General features: G+C 37.4%; 1 protein-coding gene across 1 annotated transcript in view; it reads right to left on the reverse strand.

Moving 5' to 3' along the window:
* Positions 1-23432, reverse strand: part of DNER (delta/notch like EGF repeat containing) — a 113686-nt gene that overhangs the window by 59029 nt on the left and 31225 nt on the right. Inside the window, exon 2 of the mRNA XM_038145803.1 lies at positions 6921-7217. Within this exon, the coding sequence (XP_038001731.1) occupies positions 6921-7217 (297 nt within the window). The remainder of the gene's footprint in view (positions 1-6920; positions 7218-23432) is intronic.

The following is a 23432-nucleotide window of genomic DNA, read 5'->3' on the forward strand; positions in this document are numbered from 1 at the left end:
TGGCCAAATTCATATGCGCCTTAAAAACTTCTCACTACCCTATCAACAAGGTATTAATAAATACTTCTGAAAACCAACAGATAGTTCCAATCAGTGGAGGAGGCTGCCCAGCTATCTTGTGGACTTTCCATCCCTTGAGTTATTTAAGTCTCAGCTGAATAAAGTCCTGAGCAACCTGCTCTAGCTGGCCCTGCTTGGAGCAAGGGTTTGGATTGGACAAAAATCCAGAGGTGCCTTGAACCTCACGTCCACTGTGAGGCTGTCTGTGCAAAGTCACCCTATGAGCCAGTTGCCTATTAAGTATTTCCTGTTAATTGTCATTGTAACGTCAGTGACACCACAGCTTTCACTAAACTCCACTCCAGCATACAGTGAAAGTGCTTCTTTTGAAAATATCCCCAAATTAACCACAAATAAGTATCTGTGCATGTGTGAGCACATCCAGGCACACACAGATACCTGTGACTCAGGAACTTTCCTCCTGTTCTGAGAATGTTCTCTTTCAAAATATTGCCTTGGGAATTTTCTCTCTGGTCAACCTCTTGTTTTTTCATCTCAAAAAGCTGTTCTCCTGTTTTTATCTCCTAGTGGGGCAACAGACAACTCTACACGGTCTTGCAGCCAGAGCAAAGTGGGGCAAATTAGTCGGGAATTAAACAGAATATGTGAATACACACAATTCTTGAACTAAAAAATTTTAAACATATTTGAAAAGACATTACATTATGGAAGGAGTGAGAAAATGAGTTTTTTGAGAAAAGCAAGGCTGTGTTCTGGGGTGGAACCCCATGAAAACTGGCATGGTCATGAAGAAAGAAAACCTTTCAGTTCTTCAGTAGGACAGAAACTGTCATGACAAATGCAGTATGAGGGATGGGTCTTGTAAATGCTAGTTCTTTCAGATTTTCTTCCAAGGGATTTCATATTAAATTTCAGTTGAATAAAGCCAGTTTCATAATGTGCAATTTTGGCTTTTCTGAACATATAACTACTTTTCTGTCACAATAGGGCCTGCAGGATTTATTCACTTCTGACCCTGTAAGTGGGGCAAGAGGTATCCCTCATTTTTAAGAAATATAATATGTTTGCCAGTCTTCCTTATGCAAGGGAAAAATAATACATGAAAGAAATAAAACAGGTTATATCTTAACTATAGATCTTGAACAGCTTTTGGCTAATAAAAAGTGAAAAGAAGTAGTAAAATAAAAGGCAACAGAATAGAACCATAAGAGGGATCTAGTACTATCTACTCACTGTCAGGATGTCAAGCAACAAAGCAGGATCATTTCTAGCACAGAAACTGAACTCAGAACAAAATTCTAAAAGAAGTTCCAGTACCCTTGCCCTGTAGCACAGAAAAACTACTGCTTCTGAAAAATCTAGTGTCATTTAGCTTAACCTCCACATCACTGCACTTGGTTCTACCCTCAGAGTTTCAGGTGGAACAATGCTTGAAAGAAAACCAGAACAGAAAGAAAATCAAGGTTTACTTCTAACATATCTCACCATTGGGAGAAAAGCAAAAGTGTTTAGAGTAGGAGTGGTGCCTCTCTGAGGAACACCAGGGGGAGACTGACAGACTGCATCCAAAAACAGTATCAGATGAAGAAGGCTTACCAGTTATCATAGCACTGAAACCTGGTGTGAGGGAGGCTGCTGCACATCCAACCAGCAAATTCTGTTGCTGGCAGTCTGTTTCTTTGCTCATCTGAGCAAGAGTCACTTTGTCAAGTCAGCAACTGCAGCACCAAGAGGATCCAGCACATTCCAGTGCACAGCAATCCTCCAGATAACATTAGCAAAACTCTGTTTTTCTGTCACAGACTGTCAATGCCAACATCACACCAAGATGCATCAGCAGGCACAGGAGGCTCTCTTACACAATGACAGATAGATTTCCTAGATTATCATTTCAGCAAGCTGCCTTCTTGTCTCAAGCCATCCACCAAATTCACTCTCAGCTTCATAAAATCTGACATTCAGTCTGTACTGGTTTTGGCTGGGATGGAGTTAATTTTTTTCACAATGGCTTGCATGGTGCTACATTGCTGTGCTTGTATGTTTTGGACTTGTGATGAACACAGGGCTGATAAAAGGGATATTTTAGTTATCACTGAAGTGTTCACACAGCACTGAGGCCTTTTCTCTTAGAGTGCCCTACCAGGAGGCAGGCTGGGGGTGCTGAGAGAACACAGTGGGACAGCTGATCCCAACTGACCAAAGGGACATCCTACACCACAAGACGCCATGCTCAGCAATAAAACTGGTTCTGGGGGGTGGAAGCTGGCCAGAGCTGCTGTTGCTCAGAGACTGGCTGGGCATCAGTTACTTGGTGGTGAGTAATTAGGGCTTTTTGCATTACTTGTTCAGGTTTTTCCTGTTTTCTATTTCTCCTTTTTAAAATGATTGAACTGTCTTCATCTCCCCATGAGTTTTCCCACTTTTACCCTTCCAATTCTCTCTCCCATCTCACTGGATGGGGCAGTAAGCAAGTGGCTGTGTGAGGCTTAGCTGCCTAGTCTCTACTTAGATCACAGAACAGTCATTCAACAAAGATTACTTCCACGAAGAATTAATAGTCATTTATTATTCCAGAGTGTATGGAGCTGTTCTGAAAAGAAAGATAAACACTTTGTAAACAAGTTCATTGAGCAAAAATTTCTCATAGTCAAATCTTTGCATGCAGTGTATGAGCTCAGGTCACTGGAGGATAAGCTGGGACATAAACTTCAACCTAAGACTGTCAAGTCAGCTACAGATATTTCTACACCAAAACACTGAAAGGCAGTAAACACATGAGGTTTTGGTTGGGTTTTTTTTTTTTTTTCTCTCTCTTTTTCCCTCATACTTTCTAGGACTTCAAAACAGGATGATTCCTGAAGGAGCAGTTAAATGAATCCAGATACTTTTCAAAAACAGCTCTGGACAACCAAAAATCCTGAGCCCACCCACCAATATAGCTTCAGAAGAGAAGACCTTCAATATCTTAATGTAATTGCTGGAATTTCTGTCTCAAAGAGCTTTAATTTTAGGAAACCTAGTATTTATGACTATCTATTAAACATTATTTAGTAGTGGAACATAATAAACTGAGGTTTGTATGAACTTCATATCAGTTTTGTTTAAGTACATTAAGCTTTTAGAGACATTTAGGGTTTTATTTAGAAAATAAATATAATAAAGAGTAGCACCTATCTAGAGATGCTTACATCAAGTTTCTATGAAAATGATGTTCCTATATAAATAGAAAGTTCCATAAATTAATATTGTAGAGGAAAGAGTTATGAAGTAACAGATTTATCCTAGAAGAAAGCAAATATTATTCTACCAAAAAATCTGTGCTTCTTTCATTTTCCTTATGTTTGTAGAACATCTTTTTCTCAGAGTAAAAGAAAAATTATAAAGATTTCAAAAACAAATCTTATACACAGTTAGAAGAGCTGTCCTACATCAAACCAAAATTACACACATTCCAGCACTTAATAGCAATAATAAGAGGGAACGTCAAGAAAATTGGGTAAGAAAAGGACAAGCATATATACGCCAACCTGCACACATTTCCATGTGAAAGCTTTTCCTAAGATGTCATTTTTAAGGATCAAGTTTCTATTCTGCATTTCGCAATCTCAAATGGATCTCTCCTCAGCTTTTGTTCAGATTCTGTTCCTCCTTCTGCACCCATACCATACTTTGACCAAAAAAATGCACAAATATTTAGCAACACATGATAGTAGTCAAGACTTAAAGGTTCCTGTTTCAAGAATATACTTAAGGAAAAATTCTGCCATTGCTGCAGAGCAGGAACACTCTCAGGATTTTACACCTGATTCAGCCACATTCCTAAAGGCTTGCAATTTACTGACTAAGGACACATGTAAAACAAATGCTGTCCCCACTGCAAGGGGAATTAGAAGTTTATTGTAGCCTCTAATCATTAGTTCCAAACCCTTGAATCTGAGCACAAAACTGCAGTATAAATAGAAGGTTAGACTAGGACTCACATGCTCAGCATTCTAATTTCTGGCTGCGCACCTGGCAAATCACTTCACTGCTCTGTGCTTCAGCATCTCAGTCTGTAAAATGGGAATAATACAGCTGATTTCCTTTGAAAAGAATTTCAGGTCTATTATGAAAAGCTGTATATAAGAGTATAGTGCTGCTATTCTTATGGTTGATTTTGTACAGGGAAACCTTTATTAAATCCATTAATTGAGTAGGATTAATGAGATGGTTTCTTTTTCCCTCCATTACTGGCTGATAATTATCTCCTATACACTGTACCACAAAAGATGATTGAACTGGGCAAATGTGGACTGTTAGTTGGATCTCTATGATAAGGAGAACCAGTTGCCCCAAGTAGGAAAAATAATTATCTTTCAATGGATGAGCACAAAGATAAATTCATATTATACTAAAGAAAATCAACTTAGAGAAAAAATTCTTGCTTATGATCTATGGTTTTAGTCCTTAATCTGCACATCAAGAAAATATTAAATTTTTATATGAAGATCACTCAGAAATTAAACTGCATCCAAAGACATCTGTATGTTACCTACTGGTACAGACACTACTGGGACAGTTGATTCCAGCAAGCAGTGCTAAATGTATCCCTGGTATCCAAGGAATAGAATACAGGAATCATGTCCAACTGTAAGCACACATCATGCCTCTCCTAGACAGCTTACTCCTCTCAAGTGTTCATTCTTTGAGTTCCCAAAACTTCCCAGAAAAGCTTTCATGGAAGCTTCTTCCTTGCAAGATAGTGAGAGTTTTCACTTGGAAAGAGTCTCGCAAAATTTCTCTCTGAGACGAAAGGGTCTGAAGAACATTAATTCACTTCAAGTATCAGTATAGAATAATTTCGAAAACAGACTGTCTTGGAAGATTTAAAAAACAAGAACATAATATTGGTATTTTTTGTCCTCTGAAACTCAAAGATAAAACAGCACATTTTTGCAATACAAAACCTGCAGCTACCCTTCCTTTCAAGAGAGCGAAGAAGGATCAAGTTTTGCGAAGTTCTTACAGCTCTGAGGAAAGATAGTGTTTTTGTTATTACCACATTTCACTTTCAAAACCTCCACCAAAGAGGCTTTGGAACACAGACCTTCAGGCAAATTAACTCTCCTCAGTTAATATAGATCAGATGCAACATCTTGAATCAGCAACTGAAATCTCTTTGTTTCAGATAATCATCTCTCTCGCTGTGACTTCCAAAGAACAAGGTAGAAGGTCATTATGCCACACTAGAGAGCTTGTCAAAAACACAAGACCCATCACAGTATATTAAAACATATCAACACAAGTAATTTTGTAATAGGATAGCAAGTAATTTCCATGCTAGTGTTAGTCATGCAATAGCAATTGATGACCTATCTGTATTTCTTTGGTAACAGAAGACATGCAGAAGAGTGAATTTCAGCTACTGAAATACTTGTGAATTATCTGCTTGACCGAAATTCTTACTGATTCTACCTAAAATGCAAACCAGGCAGAAATGTTCCTTATACAACACCAGACCGCAGATTGAGGAAGACACACCAGGGAAATCTGGTACAGGGAAGAGCATGCCCTTAATTGATCAGGACACATGGACCACCCATGCAGAGATGAGACTGCATTTAAACTAAGTAATAAGAGAGGATCATGGTTTGTTTCTGCTTCAGTGCTCTCTCCAAACTCCATCCTTGGTGCCTGACATACGTTCTACTGTAAAATAATAGATATAAGGGATGGAATTCCAGGAAATAAAGCTTTATGGTCCAGACATTGCCCACCAGCACTCCCACTGAAATGGAATACAGCCCTATAAATACTCTACGTCAGCTAAAATCAGAGAGTTGTAACACATCAAACATTTTACAGAAAATTGATTAAATAAATTTTACAGTGGAAACATCAACAAATTTGTTTGGACTAGGAAAGAATGATAAAAAATACACTTCTTCCATGATTAAACTCCTGCCTGCTCACTTTCTCATTATGCAGTATGTTAAAACACCTCAGGAGAATCACACTCATTGAAATATTTCAAAAAAAAGATGCAACTGACATTTTACCTATTTATTCCTGAATAACCTGAAATAAAATTATATTACAAGGCCTTTCTCAAAAAGAAAAAGATGTCACAAAAATTCTAATTCTTAGCCTACAGAAATTGAAGTATTTTTTCAGCAACAAGTTTCATTATTCCTAGCACTTGGTACTAAGGTGGGTCTTTACTTTAACAGTAACTTGGTTAAGTTCAATAGGTTTTTTTAATTTTGCAGATACTTGAGTCCATGCAAAACATTTAAGCATTGCAAACAGCACAGAGTACAACACAGTGGAAAGCAAAAATCACATTTCCTAAGGATCATGTGCTGTGTGCTTTCCAGCTGCAGTTTTACCAGATATTGTTAAGTTTTGACAGAGACTTGCTTGTAAGAGTTACCACAAATGTTTAAAATTTAAACATTTAAGAGTTTCCACCACTGCCATTGCATCCCTAGAGCTGTGTCCTGTGTAATGTATTGGCTACCACTTTTAATTCTCAAGCAACTATGAGTTAATAATGTAGAAACATGTAGCAAAATGCGATTATAACGGCAAATACCAAAAAACATATTAAAGGTTTAAAGCATTTTCTAAATTTATTTGCTGTTGGGAGATATGTTGTCATGCAATTGACTGGAAGAACCAATATTATCCCATTTCACAGAAGTATCTAATACAACACACTAGTCAACTTAAGTGCATTACTCATAAAATGGACCAAATGGGTTTTTATTTTTATTTTATCAGCATATTAACTCAGGGCAGAGATCACATCTTCAATCTTCTCCTGAGGACATCATGAAACCATGCAGAAATGACAACCCGAAAATAACACTTTAAAGGTTTTTAGTCAGTGAATTCTCACTGTGACCAAATAGTCTCACCTCGATTTCATCCCATTTGAGATCCACAACTCTCTGTCCTGCCCTCGGCTGCCACGTGGGTAACGTCACAGTGGCTCTGGAGCGCGGCAGAGCAATGTCAGGCTCCAGGGTGGACGAGGCCGGGCTGCTGTGCCGGGGCGAGGTGGCCTCTGTCCCCGGGGAGGCTGCGAGGCTGTGGGGTGAGTGCTCACAGTGTGTTCCCTCAAAGCCTTCGCTGCACAGACAGAGGTAGCCATCCCCGCTGGTGCTGCAGTTACCATGGAGACAGGGGTTGCTGGCACAAGGATCTGAAACAAACTGGAAAAAACATATCATATAGGTCAATTACTGATTATAAAGGATTTATTTCTGGTTTTAAAAATACCAGAAAACAGGATTCTTTGCCCCTACTGTATTCATCTTCTGAACATATTTATGAACCAAACTCATCTTTGATGTATCTTCAAGGAGATAAATTCAAAGGATTAAAGAAGAATACAAATTAATCTATATTAACTACTTTCCTCAAACCATTTATGCTAATTCACTGTTGCCACATTCAAGCAGAGAGATAAACACAAAAAAAGGAACGTGACCACCATTCATTATCAGGAATTTTCAAAAACAGACTTAAAAGAGTAACCTATTCAGAGAAAACATCAGATATGTTGGAATTTAAAAGAGTAACAGAAATAGGAAAGGGCACAGGACTCGTACAGATCAGCAGGTTGCGAAGCAGCTCTGTGTGGTCAGAGCTAACCACATCACACAATCCTATTTGTGGACACAACTTCCTTTGTAAAAGAGCTGGGCCTTTTACCTACACTTCATTTTGTGGACAGCAGTTTCAGAGTCCAATTCATTTGGGTGCTGAAAGCTTTCTAACAGGAGTTAGAAAACAGGGGCAAAACTGTGCCTGTTTTTAAAACAGCCATTGTAATAGCATGGAAAAGACTAAGCTCAGTGATATAAGAAAAATGCTGTCTGAGCCTTGCATGCCTTTAATTTCTATCTTGAATTTACCTACAACTATTTTGTAGTTTCTTATGTCATCACTGACTTTCAGGTTAAATGTCTTCCCTTTTCTCTGTTGAATTTTACATCCATAATGCATTTATAGAATATATCTACAAACTCTTCATCTCCTGGAAAAATTAGCTATACTTGACCTGTTTCCATGGGAAGGACAATGTGTCTTCCCTCCAGACACATGTTTATTTTTGCACCTGGAACTCCAAAGTTTAGCACTGCCTTTTGCAAAAGCATCAATACTTTTTTTGCTTTTCCTGGAAACAGCTTCCAAGATAGTACTGAAGAAATGCTTGCCTTAATGAGAGCTAAGTCATACTGCTGGCTTCCTGTCATCAACCAAGACCATCAGGCAGCTCCCTTCACTTGTCTTCACATCAAAGGGAAAACACATCACTGGAATCAGACATTTCCTCATCTTTAAATGCAAATTTCACCCAAGTGCTCCAGTCCTAAAGGCTACTCCATTCTTTCCTGTACAATATTCCTGCTCTTCTCTGCATAAGCCAGGCTTCAGATGACATTTCTCAGTAAAGCAGCACAGTTGCTTATTATTAGATATTTTTATAATTATCTCAATAAAAAACTACATAAACATTAAATATCATTAATGTAAAAAACAAGTATTGGGTCTACAGTAGGAATTTTACCTTCCCACAATCCAAAGGTCTGGTGTCAGGGACACCAAATCTTAAAACCTCCGTATATAAAACAATACTATTATTGACCTCAGGTGGAATTCTTTCGTTGGCTCAAATTTTTGTATACCCCAGACTCTGTAACATTTTTGGACAGAAAATACAGGAAAGATTATTAGGAAAGTTAATTTTGGAGACAGTCAATGATGAATGTCAGATTTTGTTCTGACTGATATAGAAGGCTTAGAGGCCATAGAGGACAGTCCAAGATATATGGTCTATTAATTTATCTCATGGTTTGGTCACAGTTCAGAGTGTTATTTACTTTGCTTGGGGACACATCTCATACATATAAGGTGATACCTTAGACATCAGGGTCAAGCTCTGACTCTTCTTCATTTTTAACACTCAACTACATGGCAAGTTTATATATATACCTGACATTTCAAGGAAGTATAGGTTTTATGTTCAGAAGGGGTCTCTTTCCCCTGCAAATGAAAAGAATAACTAAGTTCTCAAAGAAAAAATTTCTACATCTCTTCTCCCCCAAATAATATTTAAGTGACAGAAAAGAACAATTTTCAGGAAGGAGCTAGTTCTGTTCTACGGTTTGTCAGTTGCATTTTAAGCTTGCTCCACTGCCAAGTGCTAGAGATATTCATAGAAATTTTCTTTTCCTTTAAGAGTACTGAAGATAAAATGTGTTGACATGTGAACAAAACCCAGCTCAAAAATTGCTTGCAACAGTTTTTTCATATTCTAGTTTCTTGGACTAGATTGGAGTTTCAAAGAACTGCACATTTCCTATTGTAGGATAAGCTCTTTACTCATGCTTTCACAATAAATCCAAATTCAAAATAATCCTGTTTTGTGTTAGTAAATCAATTGTTCTCGTCACACCTAAAACGTTAAGGTTATTATCTGCAAACCTAGAAACAAGAAAGAAAAAAATAACATTTTCAATCACAAAGGGCACTTCCCCCATTACTGAATGCATCCATTCACTTTGCAAGCACAATAATAAAAAATGCTGTGTGATCCATTCTATTTGATGAAAACTGATTTGAGCTTGACTGGAAACAGATGTGTTTAATTAATTATTAAGTCCAGCTCAGTGCTGCCCCTGCCATGCACTGAAGAACACCTTGTGCTTTAGGAACCACCCCTACCCTTTCAGACAAAGTGGATGTAAAAATAATTGAAACAGTTTAGATTAGATGAAAAATAAAAAAAGACGAATAGATGTTGAACTTCAGCCACAGATTTCCTCAGAACTTAGTTTTATGAAGTACTGCATGGGATTTTATCATTCTCACTCCTTAGTTACTAGTAATTCAAAAGCTCATTTGTCTTCCAATAAGCCTATCAAAACAAATCAATGTCATTTGTGCATATGTTTTCTGTTGAACGAAAAAGTCCATTTTAATTATCAGATAAAAAGAGATAAGCAAATAAAATTGATTAATTTGTGCTCATTGTGATGTTTCTGTGGTTTCTCGGGTCCTCACCAAGGTGGCAGCAACGCGATCTGAGAAACATTTTGACACAGTGAACAGCATGGCTACATCAGAATTAAAGCCAGCAAAATTTCAAGGCTTACCCTGCAATGAACTATTGAAGCTCACAAAAAAAAACACCCTAAAGCAAAACAAAAGAAAAAACCAAAACACCTTGGTCTCATAACTAAGAGCCAAACCTAAGTGTACAGCAAATACACAATTACAAACTCCTTTTTTAGCCACTCCTCGTGTAGTTCACAGTATCTCCAGAGACTTGCACAGAGAAAAGAAGGCAGCAAGTAACACGAATCCATACAGTCCATGAATAAATACTAAATCAGTATGATCACCACTAAAAAATGCAGGGTTGTTTTAGGTACAGAATCTCCACAGTCACTATTAAGAAAGTATATTTTGTATTTCGGTCTCTTGTTTTCGTCCCCATTTTTTCATTTAATAGTCTGTCTGTTTTTATAATACATCCCTTGACTAAATAGGCACAGCCAGCCGTTGCAGCTGACAGAGCCAAGCTAAAAAGCCTAAAATGTATTTGCATGCAATTACTATTCCATATGCCTGGACAATTGTAATTCCTGAAACATTTTTCCAATAGAATCCTAAGACAGATGCATACCAAGGTGCCCTTCATATCACAGCTAATTTTCCAAAGGCAGATTGAACATGGTATAACAAACTGGGCTTGTTTAAGAATCACTCTCACAAACATGGATCCTTTGCCAGCCAGTCCAATTGTTTCCTAAGGTTTCAAGATAAAACACCGCAGGATGTAAATCTGCAAGATCTTTCTGCCAGTACTACTTGTGATGACACCAATTTGTCAGTTGATGCTCATTCACCTCCTCTTCAAAGTGGTTCTACTTGTTCCACCTGGAGACAGTCCAGGTAGATCCTCCAGAGAGCTTCAAGAAATAGAATGGTAAGTCTAAAGCCAAGGCTACAGATGAGCTCCTAAACACCGTGCCAAACCTCTCTTCTACCTGCAACTCTACTCTTAGATGTTTGTGCAAAACTAACTTTTAGGTCAGTTTTTATTGCTGTTGCCTACAGCCACAGACAATATTACACGAGTTTGCAACTTCAGTAAAATATGGAAAATAAAAAACCAGTAAATCCAGTCCTCATGTTAAGAATTCAGCAGATTGTTTAAATTCATTCTACATAGTGAATGTTAACCTGCTAACAAAGCCAAGCTGCCACAATCATGTCAAAGGCTGATACTTTGCATATGCATCCAGAAGCCCTCACTACCTCAAACAGCCTGCAGATATTAAAAACCCACACAGCCCAAAGTTTTCAGCTTTCCATGGCTCCCTGATATAGTTTTTCCAGCTACAGAGTCAATTGCTGTGGTTCTCAAATATGTAAAGTTATTCCAGTGGCTGGAACTTAGGTAGTTTCTTCACATGTTCTGGTAAAAAGATCTTAAGAAAATTTAAATTGGTAAAAATAAAACTGGTTTTGCACCTACATTGCTGAAGAAATTCCCCAATACAAAAGCAAACTTCTCTCCCAGATGAGATCATGGAAAGATCCACCACATTCACACACCAATTTCAAGATTTGCAGGGTACATTAAAAGTTATCAACTTCTGAATACTTTAGAAAGAAAATAATTAAAACCTACAGTCTAAGCTATTCTGGTTTTAATAATGTAGGGGGGGGAAATATTTTTCCTTTTAAGCATCTGAAACATCATCTATTTTTGCATATGCATCAATTTATGAAAAAGAGATGGAAACAGATTTAAATCTTTTACATAGCAATGACAATAAAGATTATCTAAAAATGTAATCTCTTTGAAAAAAATTGTTTAATTTGTTTAATTATGTTCAAACTATTATTAAAATTTATTCTAATTCAATCCTTTACACAGTGAAGCTGTAAATTCCATTCCATCTCACATTAAATCTTAGTGCTAAATATGAAATGAAAAGTAAGAAAAAAAGATTAATTTGAATTTTTATAAAAACCCTGATGTTCAAAATAGTATCCACAGGAAAAGCATTGAGATGAGTATATCAAATAAATGCATTTTCTTCAGTTTTGGGAAAAGACTGCCTTGACACTCAGTAGGACTCAAGCAACATATCTGGGTTCAATTTCTGGCTCTCCCAGAGACATCCTGCATGAGCTGAGTACAGCCAGACTCCATCTCTGCTCTTTCCAACTGTAAAATGGGGATTACACTTCCTTTCTCACACTGCCCGTGTTGGCTGGTTACAAAGCAATTTTTTTTCAGGATGGGAACCACAGAGACAGTGGCAATAGGAACTCTCAAGCAGCACTGAAATACAAATAAATACAATCAAGAAATACATCCCTGTAGAGCACGGCTAAATATGTAACGTGCAGCTATTCAGGTTTGTTTCTTAAGTCTTTCTTTCTTTTTTGCTTCTTTCTGTGGCCATTCTGGTTTCTTCTGAACACTTCTTTGCTCCAATGGACAGAAGTGTTTACAAAATTATTCAGCAAACTTTAAAGTCAAGCAAAAATTCTAAATTACATTAACTCTTCTAATTAACCCATAATAGACAGGAAAATCATCTTAATATTGCATGTTTACACATTATTCTTCTTCAGAACAAGATTTGCTTCAAACAGATGCGCTGAAGAATACATTCATTTTCCAACTGTGACCAAACACAACAGAAATAAAAGTGGCTGAAACACCCTGATTAGGAGAGTCAGGATGAATGAGAGCTTTTTGTCACATGAGGATGTAAAAATAGAACATGATCAGCACTGTGATCACACAGGTACTGCCACCTTAAACGGCTCCTCCCTAAAAGCTGCCTGCGATGTCCTTTGTGTGAGAATTTAAGGACACTCTGCAGAAGTAATTCTTGTGCCACATGCGCCAGGACAGTGACACACTGCCTGACAGGGTGTGGTGACCGCAGCGCTCAGAGGCGGGCAGTACAGGAACTGCCATGTCAGAGTCTGTCGGAAGGAAGGACGTGCCATCACGGTGCTGTTCATACTGTGAGCTGCCCATGGGCAACGAACTACACCAGTCTGAGACCTGAGTATCACGGATTTAACAGAATGGGAAACAACAAAGTAATAAAAAGTGCTGCATACAGAGGTCCTGGAAGCCAGAGCAATCAGGGCTTTCCTCAAAAAAGTGTGAGCAGAACAAGACATTTCTCTATTACATAAAAGAAGAATTTGGCAGCTATGTCAGCTTCCATCATTAGGAACTATCTACAAGCTACAAGACAAAATTGAGATTAATCAAGATATAGAAGGCCAAGACCAAGAACTGTGTCATAAAATAGAATATAAGCAACTTCTTTCTAGAAGTAAACACCCTTTCCATTTAGCAATTCAACCCTACACCCAACCCATGAGGAAAGCCATCAATAAATCTAATAAAGTGTAACCTTTATCAGATAATGCAGAATATGATTCTTTGAAACACCATTAACAATGAGAACTTTGGATTTCTTCCAAGCAGCAATTCTTATTCCATGAGTTTTGAATATTCAGAGTAATGAAACTGCCAGTGAATGCAATAAATGGATATAAAACATTTTTCTTTACTTCAGTGAAGCAGAAAAAAAATGCCTAAAGAAATTGTCTGTTTAATTGCAAACCAAAGCATGGCTGCCCAAATCTATTTGAAAAACCAGCAAACATAACAGGGCAGAATTTGAACAGCGTGATAGATTTTCAAAACAGAGCTCCAGCAAATGGCTGATTTACCCTTGTGTAATAAGTTACCAGACACCAACTGCTTTGCTCTACCTATCCTCAGGCACATTCTTACCTCAGGGTATCCTGAAATAACTGCAAAGTAAATTGAGATCACTTTCCCTCTCCCTCAATGAAAGGAAAATATCTGCTTCACACTAACCACTGAAAACTGTCAGATGTCAGCATGTACATAAACAATTATGGAGAAGCACCTTACTTTTTTTGTCTGCTTTTCTCATCAGATCATTTTAAATATATATTTGCCTTTCTCCTGTTGTGAAAGGACATTCAAATTGTTTGATTTTTTTATAAATACAGTAGATTTAATGCTACATTCCAAGCAGACAAGCTGAGCGAGTTTACTGCGTTCTTCAGCAACACCCATACTCAGCAAAGACACTTTCTCAAAAAATCAAAATGAAGTCAGCATACCTATCCCAAAGATGGGTAGAATACTTAAGACAAAGGATCTAAGAAGCACCAATAGATCTCTGAAGATCAGCATTGGTGCTTTTTATCACAGAATCATCTCATTTTACACTCAGTAAGGGCAGGCACCCTGCTCTAATTGTTCGTTGGGACCCCAGTGGTTCTCTCATTACTGGTGGCAAAACTAGGGGGTAATTGTGAAGGCAAAGCATTACATTTGACACAGTGGCACAACACACTTGTTTGTTTCGATCTTGGGCTATTATTTCATTATTAAAATATCACACAGTGAAAGAATTATCAATAGTATCTTTATTCCTAATACTGTTTTCCTCTTAGAAGAAATTTTTCTTGAGCAACAGCACAAAATATTTTTATGATAGAACATTAAAATATGTAATGATATAAGAATTCATAACATTTTTTTTCTACACTGAACTAGTACAAAGCTGAAATTAAGCAAACATGCTCATAAAAAATTACTAGTAGAATTCTATTAAAAAAACACACAAGCAAGTTTCCAGGTTATGTGCACAAGATTTTTAAAAATTTTTGAACAAAAGACTACATAATTTCCATAAATAAAGGTTTGAGATTAACTATATGGGTCACAGGCTAATTTAAGGTTACTAATATAATTTCAAAATACTAAAGTTCTGCCATGAATATTAATACTGAGTTATAGTGAGCTCAGGACTAGCACAGGCAGAAACACACTCCACCTATCTTAAAGGGGGGGAAAAAAATCCCAAACGATCTGCTACTTGAATTTTCAAAATTAACTAAGGAAATTACTTATCTTACTCAAAGTAAGATGATCCTTAAATTCCTAAAATTTTAGCTGTTTTAGAAACAGTAGTGTGCTATAATCTCTCTACAGGAATGATGAGTTTTACATGTTTGTCCACCCTTAAAAATATGGAACAAATTTGAGAGCTTTCTAGAAATCTAAAAAATAATCTAAAATTTTACCTTCACTGCATGAACAAGCACCCAGGTCAAGGATCAAGCTTATGGAGGTGCTCTAAGTGACAAAAAGTGCACAGTGTAAACTCACACTTAATTATCTGCAAGACACAGCATGCTTCCAAAGTTCAGCAACAGAACAGCAACAGCATTCTTATTTTCTTTAGCATTAACATCAATCAACCTCAAGACACAAATTCATACAAAATAGACTTCATTAGTTCAAGTACTCAGGGCATTTCTCAATTTCCAAGTCTGAGGCTTTACACTTTTCCAGGTGAGATACAGCAAAACAGACACGGAGTCTAGACAAGAGACAAGATATGACTAAATAACACAGTGAGTTGTGCATAAAACAGCAGCTGAACCATCAATAGGGCATGAAATCCTGAAAAACTCAGCAGATGTGACAATTGGCTACTCTCATAGCTTTTTGCCCACAAGAGGCTATGAAAACAGGAAAAAATAAACACATCCATAAGGTACCTAGAAGATCTGACATAACCAGCAGTTCATTGATGTCACATTTTCCAAATCAAGTATGAACAAGAAAATTAAAATTTGGAGACGTTGAAAAGAAGCAGTTGTTATTGTTTCAAGCCACAACACATCACAAAGGAGACATTTTGGCAGCTGAGGCATTTGGCAATCAATAAAACAGCAAATGCTTATGCATCAAGTCAAACAGATGAGCATGAGATGGGTCTCAGCACTTTCAAACAACAAAAATTCCTGCACTGCATCCAGTACCACTGACAGCACAGTGAATCACAGCTATGTGCTTTTCTGATTTTTTTGCTTATTTCTCATACTTAAACATCCTGTCAGATCCAAAGTTATTGTCCAGTTGGAGAAATACTGAAAGAAAGATGAAAAAAATTACAAACCCATGAATGCTCTCAGTACACACTTCTGGTTTTCAGTGTTGGATTCTGTTACTCCCCATGATTTCTATTTTAAAAACTCTTTTCTGGATTAGGAACCTGACTGTTTTCTGGTCAAAAGTGATTTTAAATTTTAAGACAGGGCTGGAGGCATCTTTATCTCATAACAAAGCACCTGCCCACACATTAAGTGCAATGTCCAAAGAGTTTCAAATCAACATCCACTCCCTCATCCCTGAAGAACTTATCATTTTACTGTAAAAAGTAACTGGATTAAATATTTGAACAACGTTGGAATGGAGATAGAAACCCCAAATTTCTCTACTCCTACTTGCTAAACACCATCACTCGTTGGCACTCACTTGCCATTGTCACCATCCCTCTCTGTGAAAGCTCTTTTAACTACAATGTTGTTTCTCACATTTTATGACAGCCTGGGTAAACTCAGTTACTTTGCAGCACTTAAGGTATGAAAACAGCAGCATATGCCTGAACTTCGAGAATAAGCCAGTCTGCAGACCCATAAAATAGGTCTTTATATTCAATAGTGAGAGGCAATGCTTCTTTTAGCCTCATCTGAAATAGCAGTTTTGCCCAGTCAGTAGAACATCGCTTCTGGGGTTATTTTTTTAAAACAAATTTATCTTGACATCCAAAATACCTTCTAAAATTGTATTAAAATAAAATGGATTATCAGTTTTCCTAAGCCATCCAGTAACAATTGCTCAGGGTTTTGTCCTGCTAGTCTATGCCAGCACAATTCTCATGCTAGGTTTTGATCACTTTCTTTCAATTTCAGCTACTCAATCACTCTCAGACTTTCTGGTTATATACACAGACTTTTCTTTTCTTTAGTGCAGAGGAATGTGCTTCCTGATAGAACAATTCAAGAATCTCTGGGTCTAGGGAAATACAAATTTGGTGCATAGCCTCCCTCTCTGGGACAGTTGTATGCAGTCTCAGGTCTCCTGAAGCAAGTTGCACAGAGCCTGTCATCATAAATAGGGGGTTTGCCTCTCAGTGTGTTCACTGTCACATCCGAGATGTCAAGAGGAAACTTGTTTGTTATATGTTCTTGCTGGTGTCTCCAAGATGCCATGCATACTCATTGTTCACCATGATTAAAGACATGTGGCAGAAATAACAGACTCAAGGTTCAGCCCAGCAACAAACTCGTCTTCTATCATTTTAAATCTGCCCTAAAGATCCCAGCTTTTACCAAATGCATTACAATATTAATGAACAGTTCCTGAAAGGAAGGACAGGATTTGTGCCCCTTCTAGATGAAAGGGCACAAATGAAGGGGCCCTGTCCCTATAGGGCATAAATCATTATAGGGCTGCTTCTGTCTAAGTCTCTCTTTCAGTTGGTCTGAACACTGGAATCTATGAAAACAGACACAATACCGTTCAGCCCATTTTCCTAGCCCTGGAGAAAGCAGGGCTGTGACCCAAATTCTCCTATGAATTTTATTCTGAGGTCATACATCAAAAGACTTTATACCTGCCATCAAACTACATTGTGTGCATGCTGTCATTTTGCTGTCCACTAGAAACTCTAGAAAGAAGAGCGGGTTTTAAACAATACCATTCTACAACTTCTGTCACTTAAATTTCTCTTCTGATGGTTTACCCTAATGAATTAATCTGTATCCAGACAAGTTGAAACCTATGCCAGGTTTCAACAGGTCAGTCCCCACATTACTTACTTCTCCAAATCCATTATTACTCTTTGAATGACTTCAAATCTGCTGTTTTCGCTAGTAATATCAATACTAATTTATCCCTTCATGATTTGGTCCTATGAATTAGACTTTTAATTTTCTGATGCAATACTTCATAGCATCTAAAAAAAATCTTAAGGGTAATAACTAAATGTAGATCCTCCCTCTGATTAAAATTTGGTGATTTTATTATATGTCCCTATGCCTTATCTTGTGATATTTAGCAAATACATTGCTCTCCTTCAAATCACTTATGGTTTTAAGAGACTTCTATCACAACTGTGTTTGGGAAAGAGGTGAACAAGCAGTCTGAGATATTTAGAAGCCGTTTCACACACCTTGTTTTCATTCAATATCCCTTTAGAACATGGAAAGAGTACCAGACATGCAGGTATATCTTGGATTTATATACTGGTATTGCGATATTCTTCTGCTATTTTCTCTGTCCCTTTCATCACAATAATCAAAATATTAAAATCAACTTTTAGACCAATTCTCATTTGTTTTGACACTATACATCATCTCCTATCTATATGACCCATGACTCTCTACTCATCAATTCAAGGCCCACATTGTCCTGGCTGGTTTGGACACAGCCCCTCTGAGGTTCTGCATGTCCCCATTCCCCTGTACAACACCTGACAGCAATGACCCTTGGGAACTGTGAGGGCAAGGACCTCCAGCTCTGATCACAACCATGCTTTGTATGGAGCTTTGTATGGAACACAAAGGCAGCAGCAGCAGAGTTGTGTTTCCTACAGATCACTCCAGCAGCCTTTCATCAGTTAGAGTCCTACATGTACCCTTACATTATTAATAGTTTTCTGTGTATTTTTTTTTCAAGTTTCCATTAATTCCTATAACAAAACATTTGTTTTTGGTGGCAAACATCAGGGCTTTTGAAAGGCACTCTCCTATATCTATTTATGATATAATAGATAGCAAGACACATAAGAGTGTCTCAGAGCACTCCAGAGGCAACAAGAAGTGTTTATTGATATTATTTTCCCCCAGATTACCAGGTTTTTAGGGCTGAAGCACTTATCTCCTTTTGAAACAGCTACAAGGATTCAAGTATTTCCTGGCACAGTAAAAGAATTCTAGGTTATTTCTGGGGTTATCACCCAGCATATTGCCTCCACGTCATGCATTAGTGAGGCACTTGGACCCTGTCTCTCAGAATGCTTAGCTCTGATACAAGTGTTAGTCACAATATTAAAAATGCCACTTCTCCTGTTGTAACTGTATTGAAAGATGGTGATTCTGGAAACATTTGAACAGGCAGCCAAACACCAAGACTACAAATAGCATAACAGTCAAGCACCTTCTGCACAATATCTCTGTCACTGGGGGCCCAACACAGAATTCATTTTGTCCATTCCATGTACTTACATCACGGAATGAGATGGCATCTTTTGACAAATGTCAGGCTTTTTATAAATTATTGAAAATTACACACGCACATCTTGCATCAGCATTTTGTCCTTGACCTTTAGCAAACACATTTATACTACAACAAACTTCTTTTAAAAGATAGGAAAAATACAAAAAAAAAAAAAAAGGTAACTATTTTAATCCACTCTTATGGGCATGCCTTGCAGGAAGTTTCTGAGGATGGACAGAAAATGGCTCATTAAATCCCTGCTGTACTATATCCTACACATCTTATTCTGTCAGGTTACATGATTTTTAAGGCACTACACCACTGCCTTTCCCTCTGAGGACAGAAAGTGCAATAGAGTAGATTCTTAATGCTGTATTTGCAAAATGGAAGAACACAACATAACCTATTGAGGTATAAATTTTGTCATTAGTCCTTGTTCTTTCACTGCTAGTTGATCCAAAAATTCTTTTACATAAGTAGTTAAAAGAGTAACAAAAATATGGAGAACAAAAAGAAAAGTAAGAAAAAAGTTATTTTCTCTTAGTTTGTCGTCTCTATAGACAGGAGACAAACCATGATGTGACTAGCTATTAAACCTGCCAAACCTCTTCCCACTGACTTACCTTTTGCATTACAAAAATTATTTTTTAATTAAAGACCTAAAAAAAATATTTCTCTGGGAAACAACAGTGGGTTTTCTAAACAAAAATGTCTTTTATCGAGTAATTTCTTGTTTAATGCAGAAAAGAGCCAACCCTGAAATACATTAGGAAATAAATACTGGCAGAGAGTCTAGAGCAAGAGCAAAAGAAGCTAAGAGAAGTTGACCAGGACAAACAAACTTATTTTGCCAATACAAGAAGTATTAATTAACCAAAAAGTCTAATCACAGAATCAGCTTGATTTTCTAATATTTTAAGATGATGAATCATGGGCTCAACATCATTTTCTCAACGAGGTGCTAAGTTTCAGAGGAAATAAAGGGTACTGCTACAGCTTTTTACCCCCAAAATATATTTCTATTGCAAGGATAGAAGAACACAAGTATTTTACACATGAATATGCAAACATTTAAAAAATAAGTCAGCAATACCTACTAGATTTGGTACTATAGCTTTAAGCTGAAATCTCCCCCTACAGATGCATTCTTGAAGCATTCAGCTGCAAAACACTTAGAAAACTGAAGCACAACTTTCTGAAATTAGTCTAAGGAGAAAAAGATGTAAAATGTTGTAAATTATGAAGTGTTAAAGACAAGAATGTTATTTATGCACATATATCATATAAGCTTTCCATTATTGCTTTTATTTACTAAGTAAATATGTAGGAGGAATACAACAATCCATCTATTGCAGGGCACAGCAGAAAGAATTTTTAGAACTACTGAGACCTACATTTTGGAACAGAAACACTCTGAAAATAATATAGTCCCATTTCTCTCATTCAGGAAAAATTGGGCTGCTGCTCACCTTCGAAACAAAAATCCTTGTGAAATTCTTCATCACAATACTACTGCTTCGTGATCAAATTTTCTGTTAAGTTCTCTGTAAATGCTAAAATATAATACAATTGAAGCACCATCACAGGAAATCTACTGCAATTACACCCTCAGAGGCTGGTCTTGATGATCAAACATATGTTAGAACTGAGCTTCTAATGAGCAATGGACATTTATGCATAACTGCATCCTTTAGTAAATAGGTATAAGTTGAAAATTCAGAATAAGATTCAGAATTAGAGACTCAATAAATATCCTAGAAAATACCATTGCCCCGCCTAACAGGTATTAGGAATTAAGATGAAAACAACTCTTGATATGTTCTGTGAATTCTGATGGATATTCACAAAAAGACTGAACTTCTTACAAACTCTGGGTTTCTGTAGCATTTCATTTGCTCACTCACGGTTTACTCTTTTCTCAATGGGTTCAATTCCTTGAGCACCCTTTGACAGGCACTCCCAACACATCTTTAATCTCCTGTTTGAAGGACACCACTATCCAAATGTCTGTGCACTTGTTTCAAGAGAAACCCTCTCATAGTGGGTGCCTTCCAACTCAGAATAGTCTGTGATGTGTCCTCAAAGGGGATTTCATTGAGGACTACATTAGCTCATCATTTACCTCTGACAATGAAGTCAGCTAACACCCAGACACCAAGATTTCAGACATGCACCCACTTGACTGGGTGAGAAGGAAAGAAAAGGAGTACAGCAGGTGGAAAATCAACAGTAGCTGAACAAATCCCTCTTCCATTGTGCAAGCTACACTAGGATAGTTGGGTTGCAAGTCAGCCCAAAAGCTTTCTTACATTTGGGCTTGCAAAATCCACTCTCCTCTCCAAAAATCATTAAAAAAAAAAGCACCCCTCTTTACAACTTTAGAGTCTGCTTTGCTAATTTACTATACAGCTTTCCCTCCCTGCTCAAATGATCTGTTGCTGAGTTACAAGCTCATGTGGAAGGATCAATATCACTCAGCAGTAAACAATTCATTATCCTAAAATTCCTACATTTGATTCAGAGAAACTCCAGTCAATTTTTGATAATCCATCTTCAATACCTCCTTAAGTTCCAGGGCCAAATACACACTGGAAGAAAAAGTAAATAAATAAAAAGACAGAAGCACAATACATTTGTGGTCAAAAAAGAAAAAAACTTCTACAATCAGATACCTATTAAATCCTCATTGTCACAGCACTTGTTGCAGTTGAGAGAGGCACAATACACAGAGTATCATCAGAAAGCTTCAACCCATACAGAGCAGCACCATACCACTTCAGAAGGCTTCAAGAGTCATCCCTTCTTGTTCTTTAGCCCAGCCTTTTATCCCCTCATGTTGATGCTGTGCCCCTGTGTGCCCTCTGTCCCTTTGGTGGTTGCTCAGTGCCCCTGGGCACTCCATGGCTCATTGCTGGCAGTGCTGCTCACCTGCTTCTCACAGCTCTGCCCACTGGGGATGAGGCTCAGCCCAGCCCCACTCCCAATCACCACAAACTGTGTGTCTAAACCTCATGGTCCTAACCCCTGAGAGAAATAAGCACAGATTTGTGAACCACTACTGAAATTACATTTGAAGTCTAAAGAGTGGAGAGATACAGTATGCAAAAAGTGACTTCTATTCTTCTGGTCTTCTCTACCAAATCACTGGCTCCCTGTGACAGCAGAAAGAAAGAAGAGTAAACTAAACATTAAATTCCCATTTAAATCAGATAATCAGAGAAAAAATTTTGCTCATTAGGGCTTTCAGCAAGACTGAATTATATTTCATTATCTGCTTTTTCCGTATCAAGTGGAACAAAGGGACAGACCTCTAGAAAACCTAACACAACACATGCAGTAAAATGGATTGTTTCAGTCTGTGTCAACTTCTGCATGAATAATTAGCTGGAACACATGCATTTAAAACATAGGTATAGAAAAAACATAAACAAATTATAAAAACATAATTATATCCAAAACCTGTCCTTTTGCCAATGACTTCACTTCTATTCATTTTAAGTTCAAGAAACATCTTACCAGAATGCACTATTGCCATGACAATTTTACTTGAATTTAGTGACTAGGTATATTCAGATTAAATGTCAGTCCAGTTCTGGCAGTCACACTCTAGCCCTCAATAGATTCAGAGAGTAAAGTGAAGTCGGCAAGCCAGAAAAGTTTTAAGGGATCTTCTTGATCTTGTGAATTAGTACTGAATTCGGAAACAGATTGAAAGGCAAGATAAAAGCACGTGGCCCATGCACAAGCTTTGTGACATTGCTTTGCCAATATATTTCCAGCTTGGTTTGTCACACGTCTGTTACTTTTTTATTATCCATTACTCAAACAGATTGCATATTTGATGAAGACATTCAGGAATCATTTCTTGCACACAAAAATGTCAAGTAAGAATAAAATAATGAGCAATTTCATTTAAATTTATGATCTCAAATAGAACTTGAATCTTGATAAAAAGCAAAGGAACAACCTCAATTTTGACATTCTTGCATTGCATATTAGTCTTGTGTGGAACACAGTCAATGTTATTTATGTGTGAGATGCAACTAAAAAATAATTGGCTATACTAACTGAACAACCAACCACAGAAACCCCTCCCTCATAAGCCGGTAGATTGGGAGCAAGTAGTGCTGTGCCTGTAACTCCTCGCTCTGGTACCTAGCACATAAAAAATAAAGCCATTTTCCACCACAAACATGTAGAGATCTGCCAGATAAATATTTGGAAACTGAAAGGCTGGTATTACAAGCAGATTGAAGCATGGCAC

The sequence above is a fragment of the Motacilla alba genome, chromosome 9, assembly GCF_015832195.1.
Source record: "Motacilla alba alba isolate MOTALB_02 chromosome 9, Motacilla_alba_V1.0_pri, whole genome shotgun sequence".
In the NCBI taxonomy this organism is placed as follows: Eukaryota; Metazoa; Chordata; class Aves; order Passeriformes; family Motacillidae; genus Motacilla; species Motacilla alba.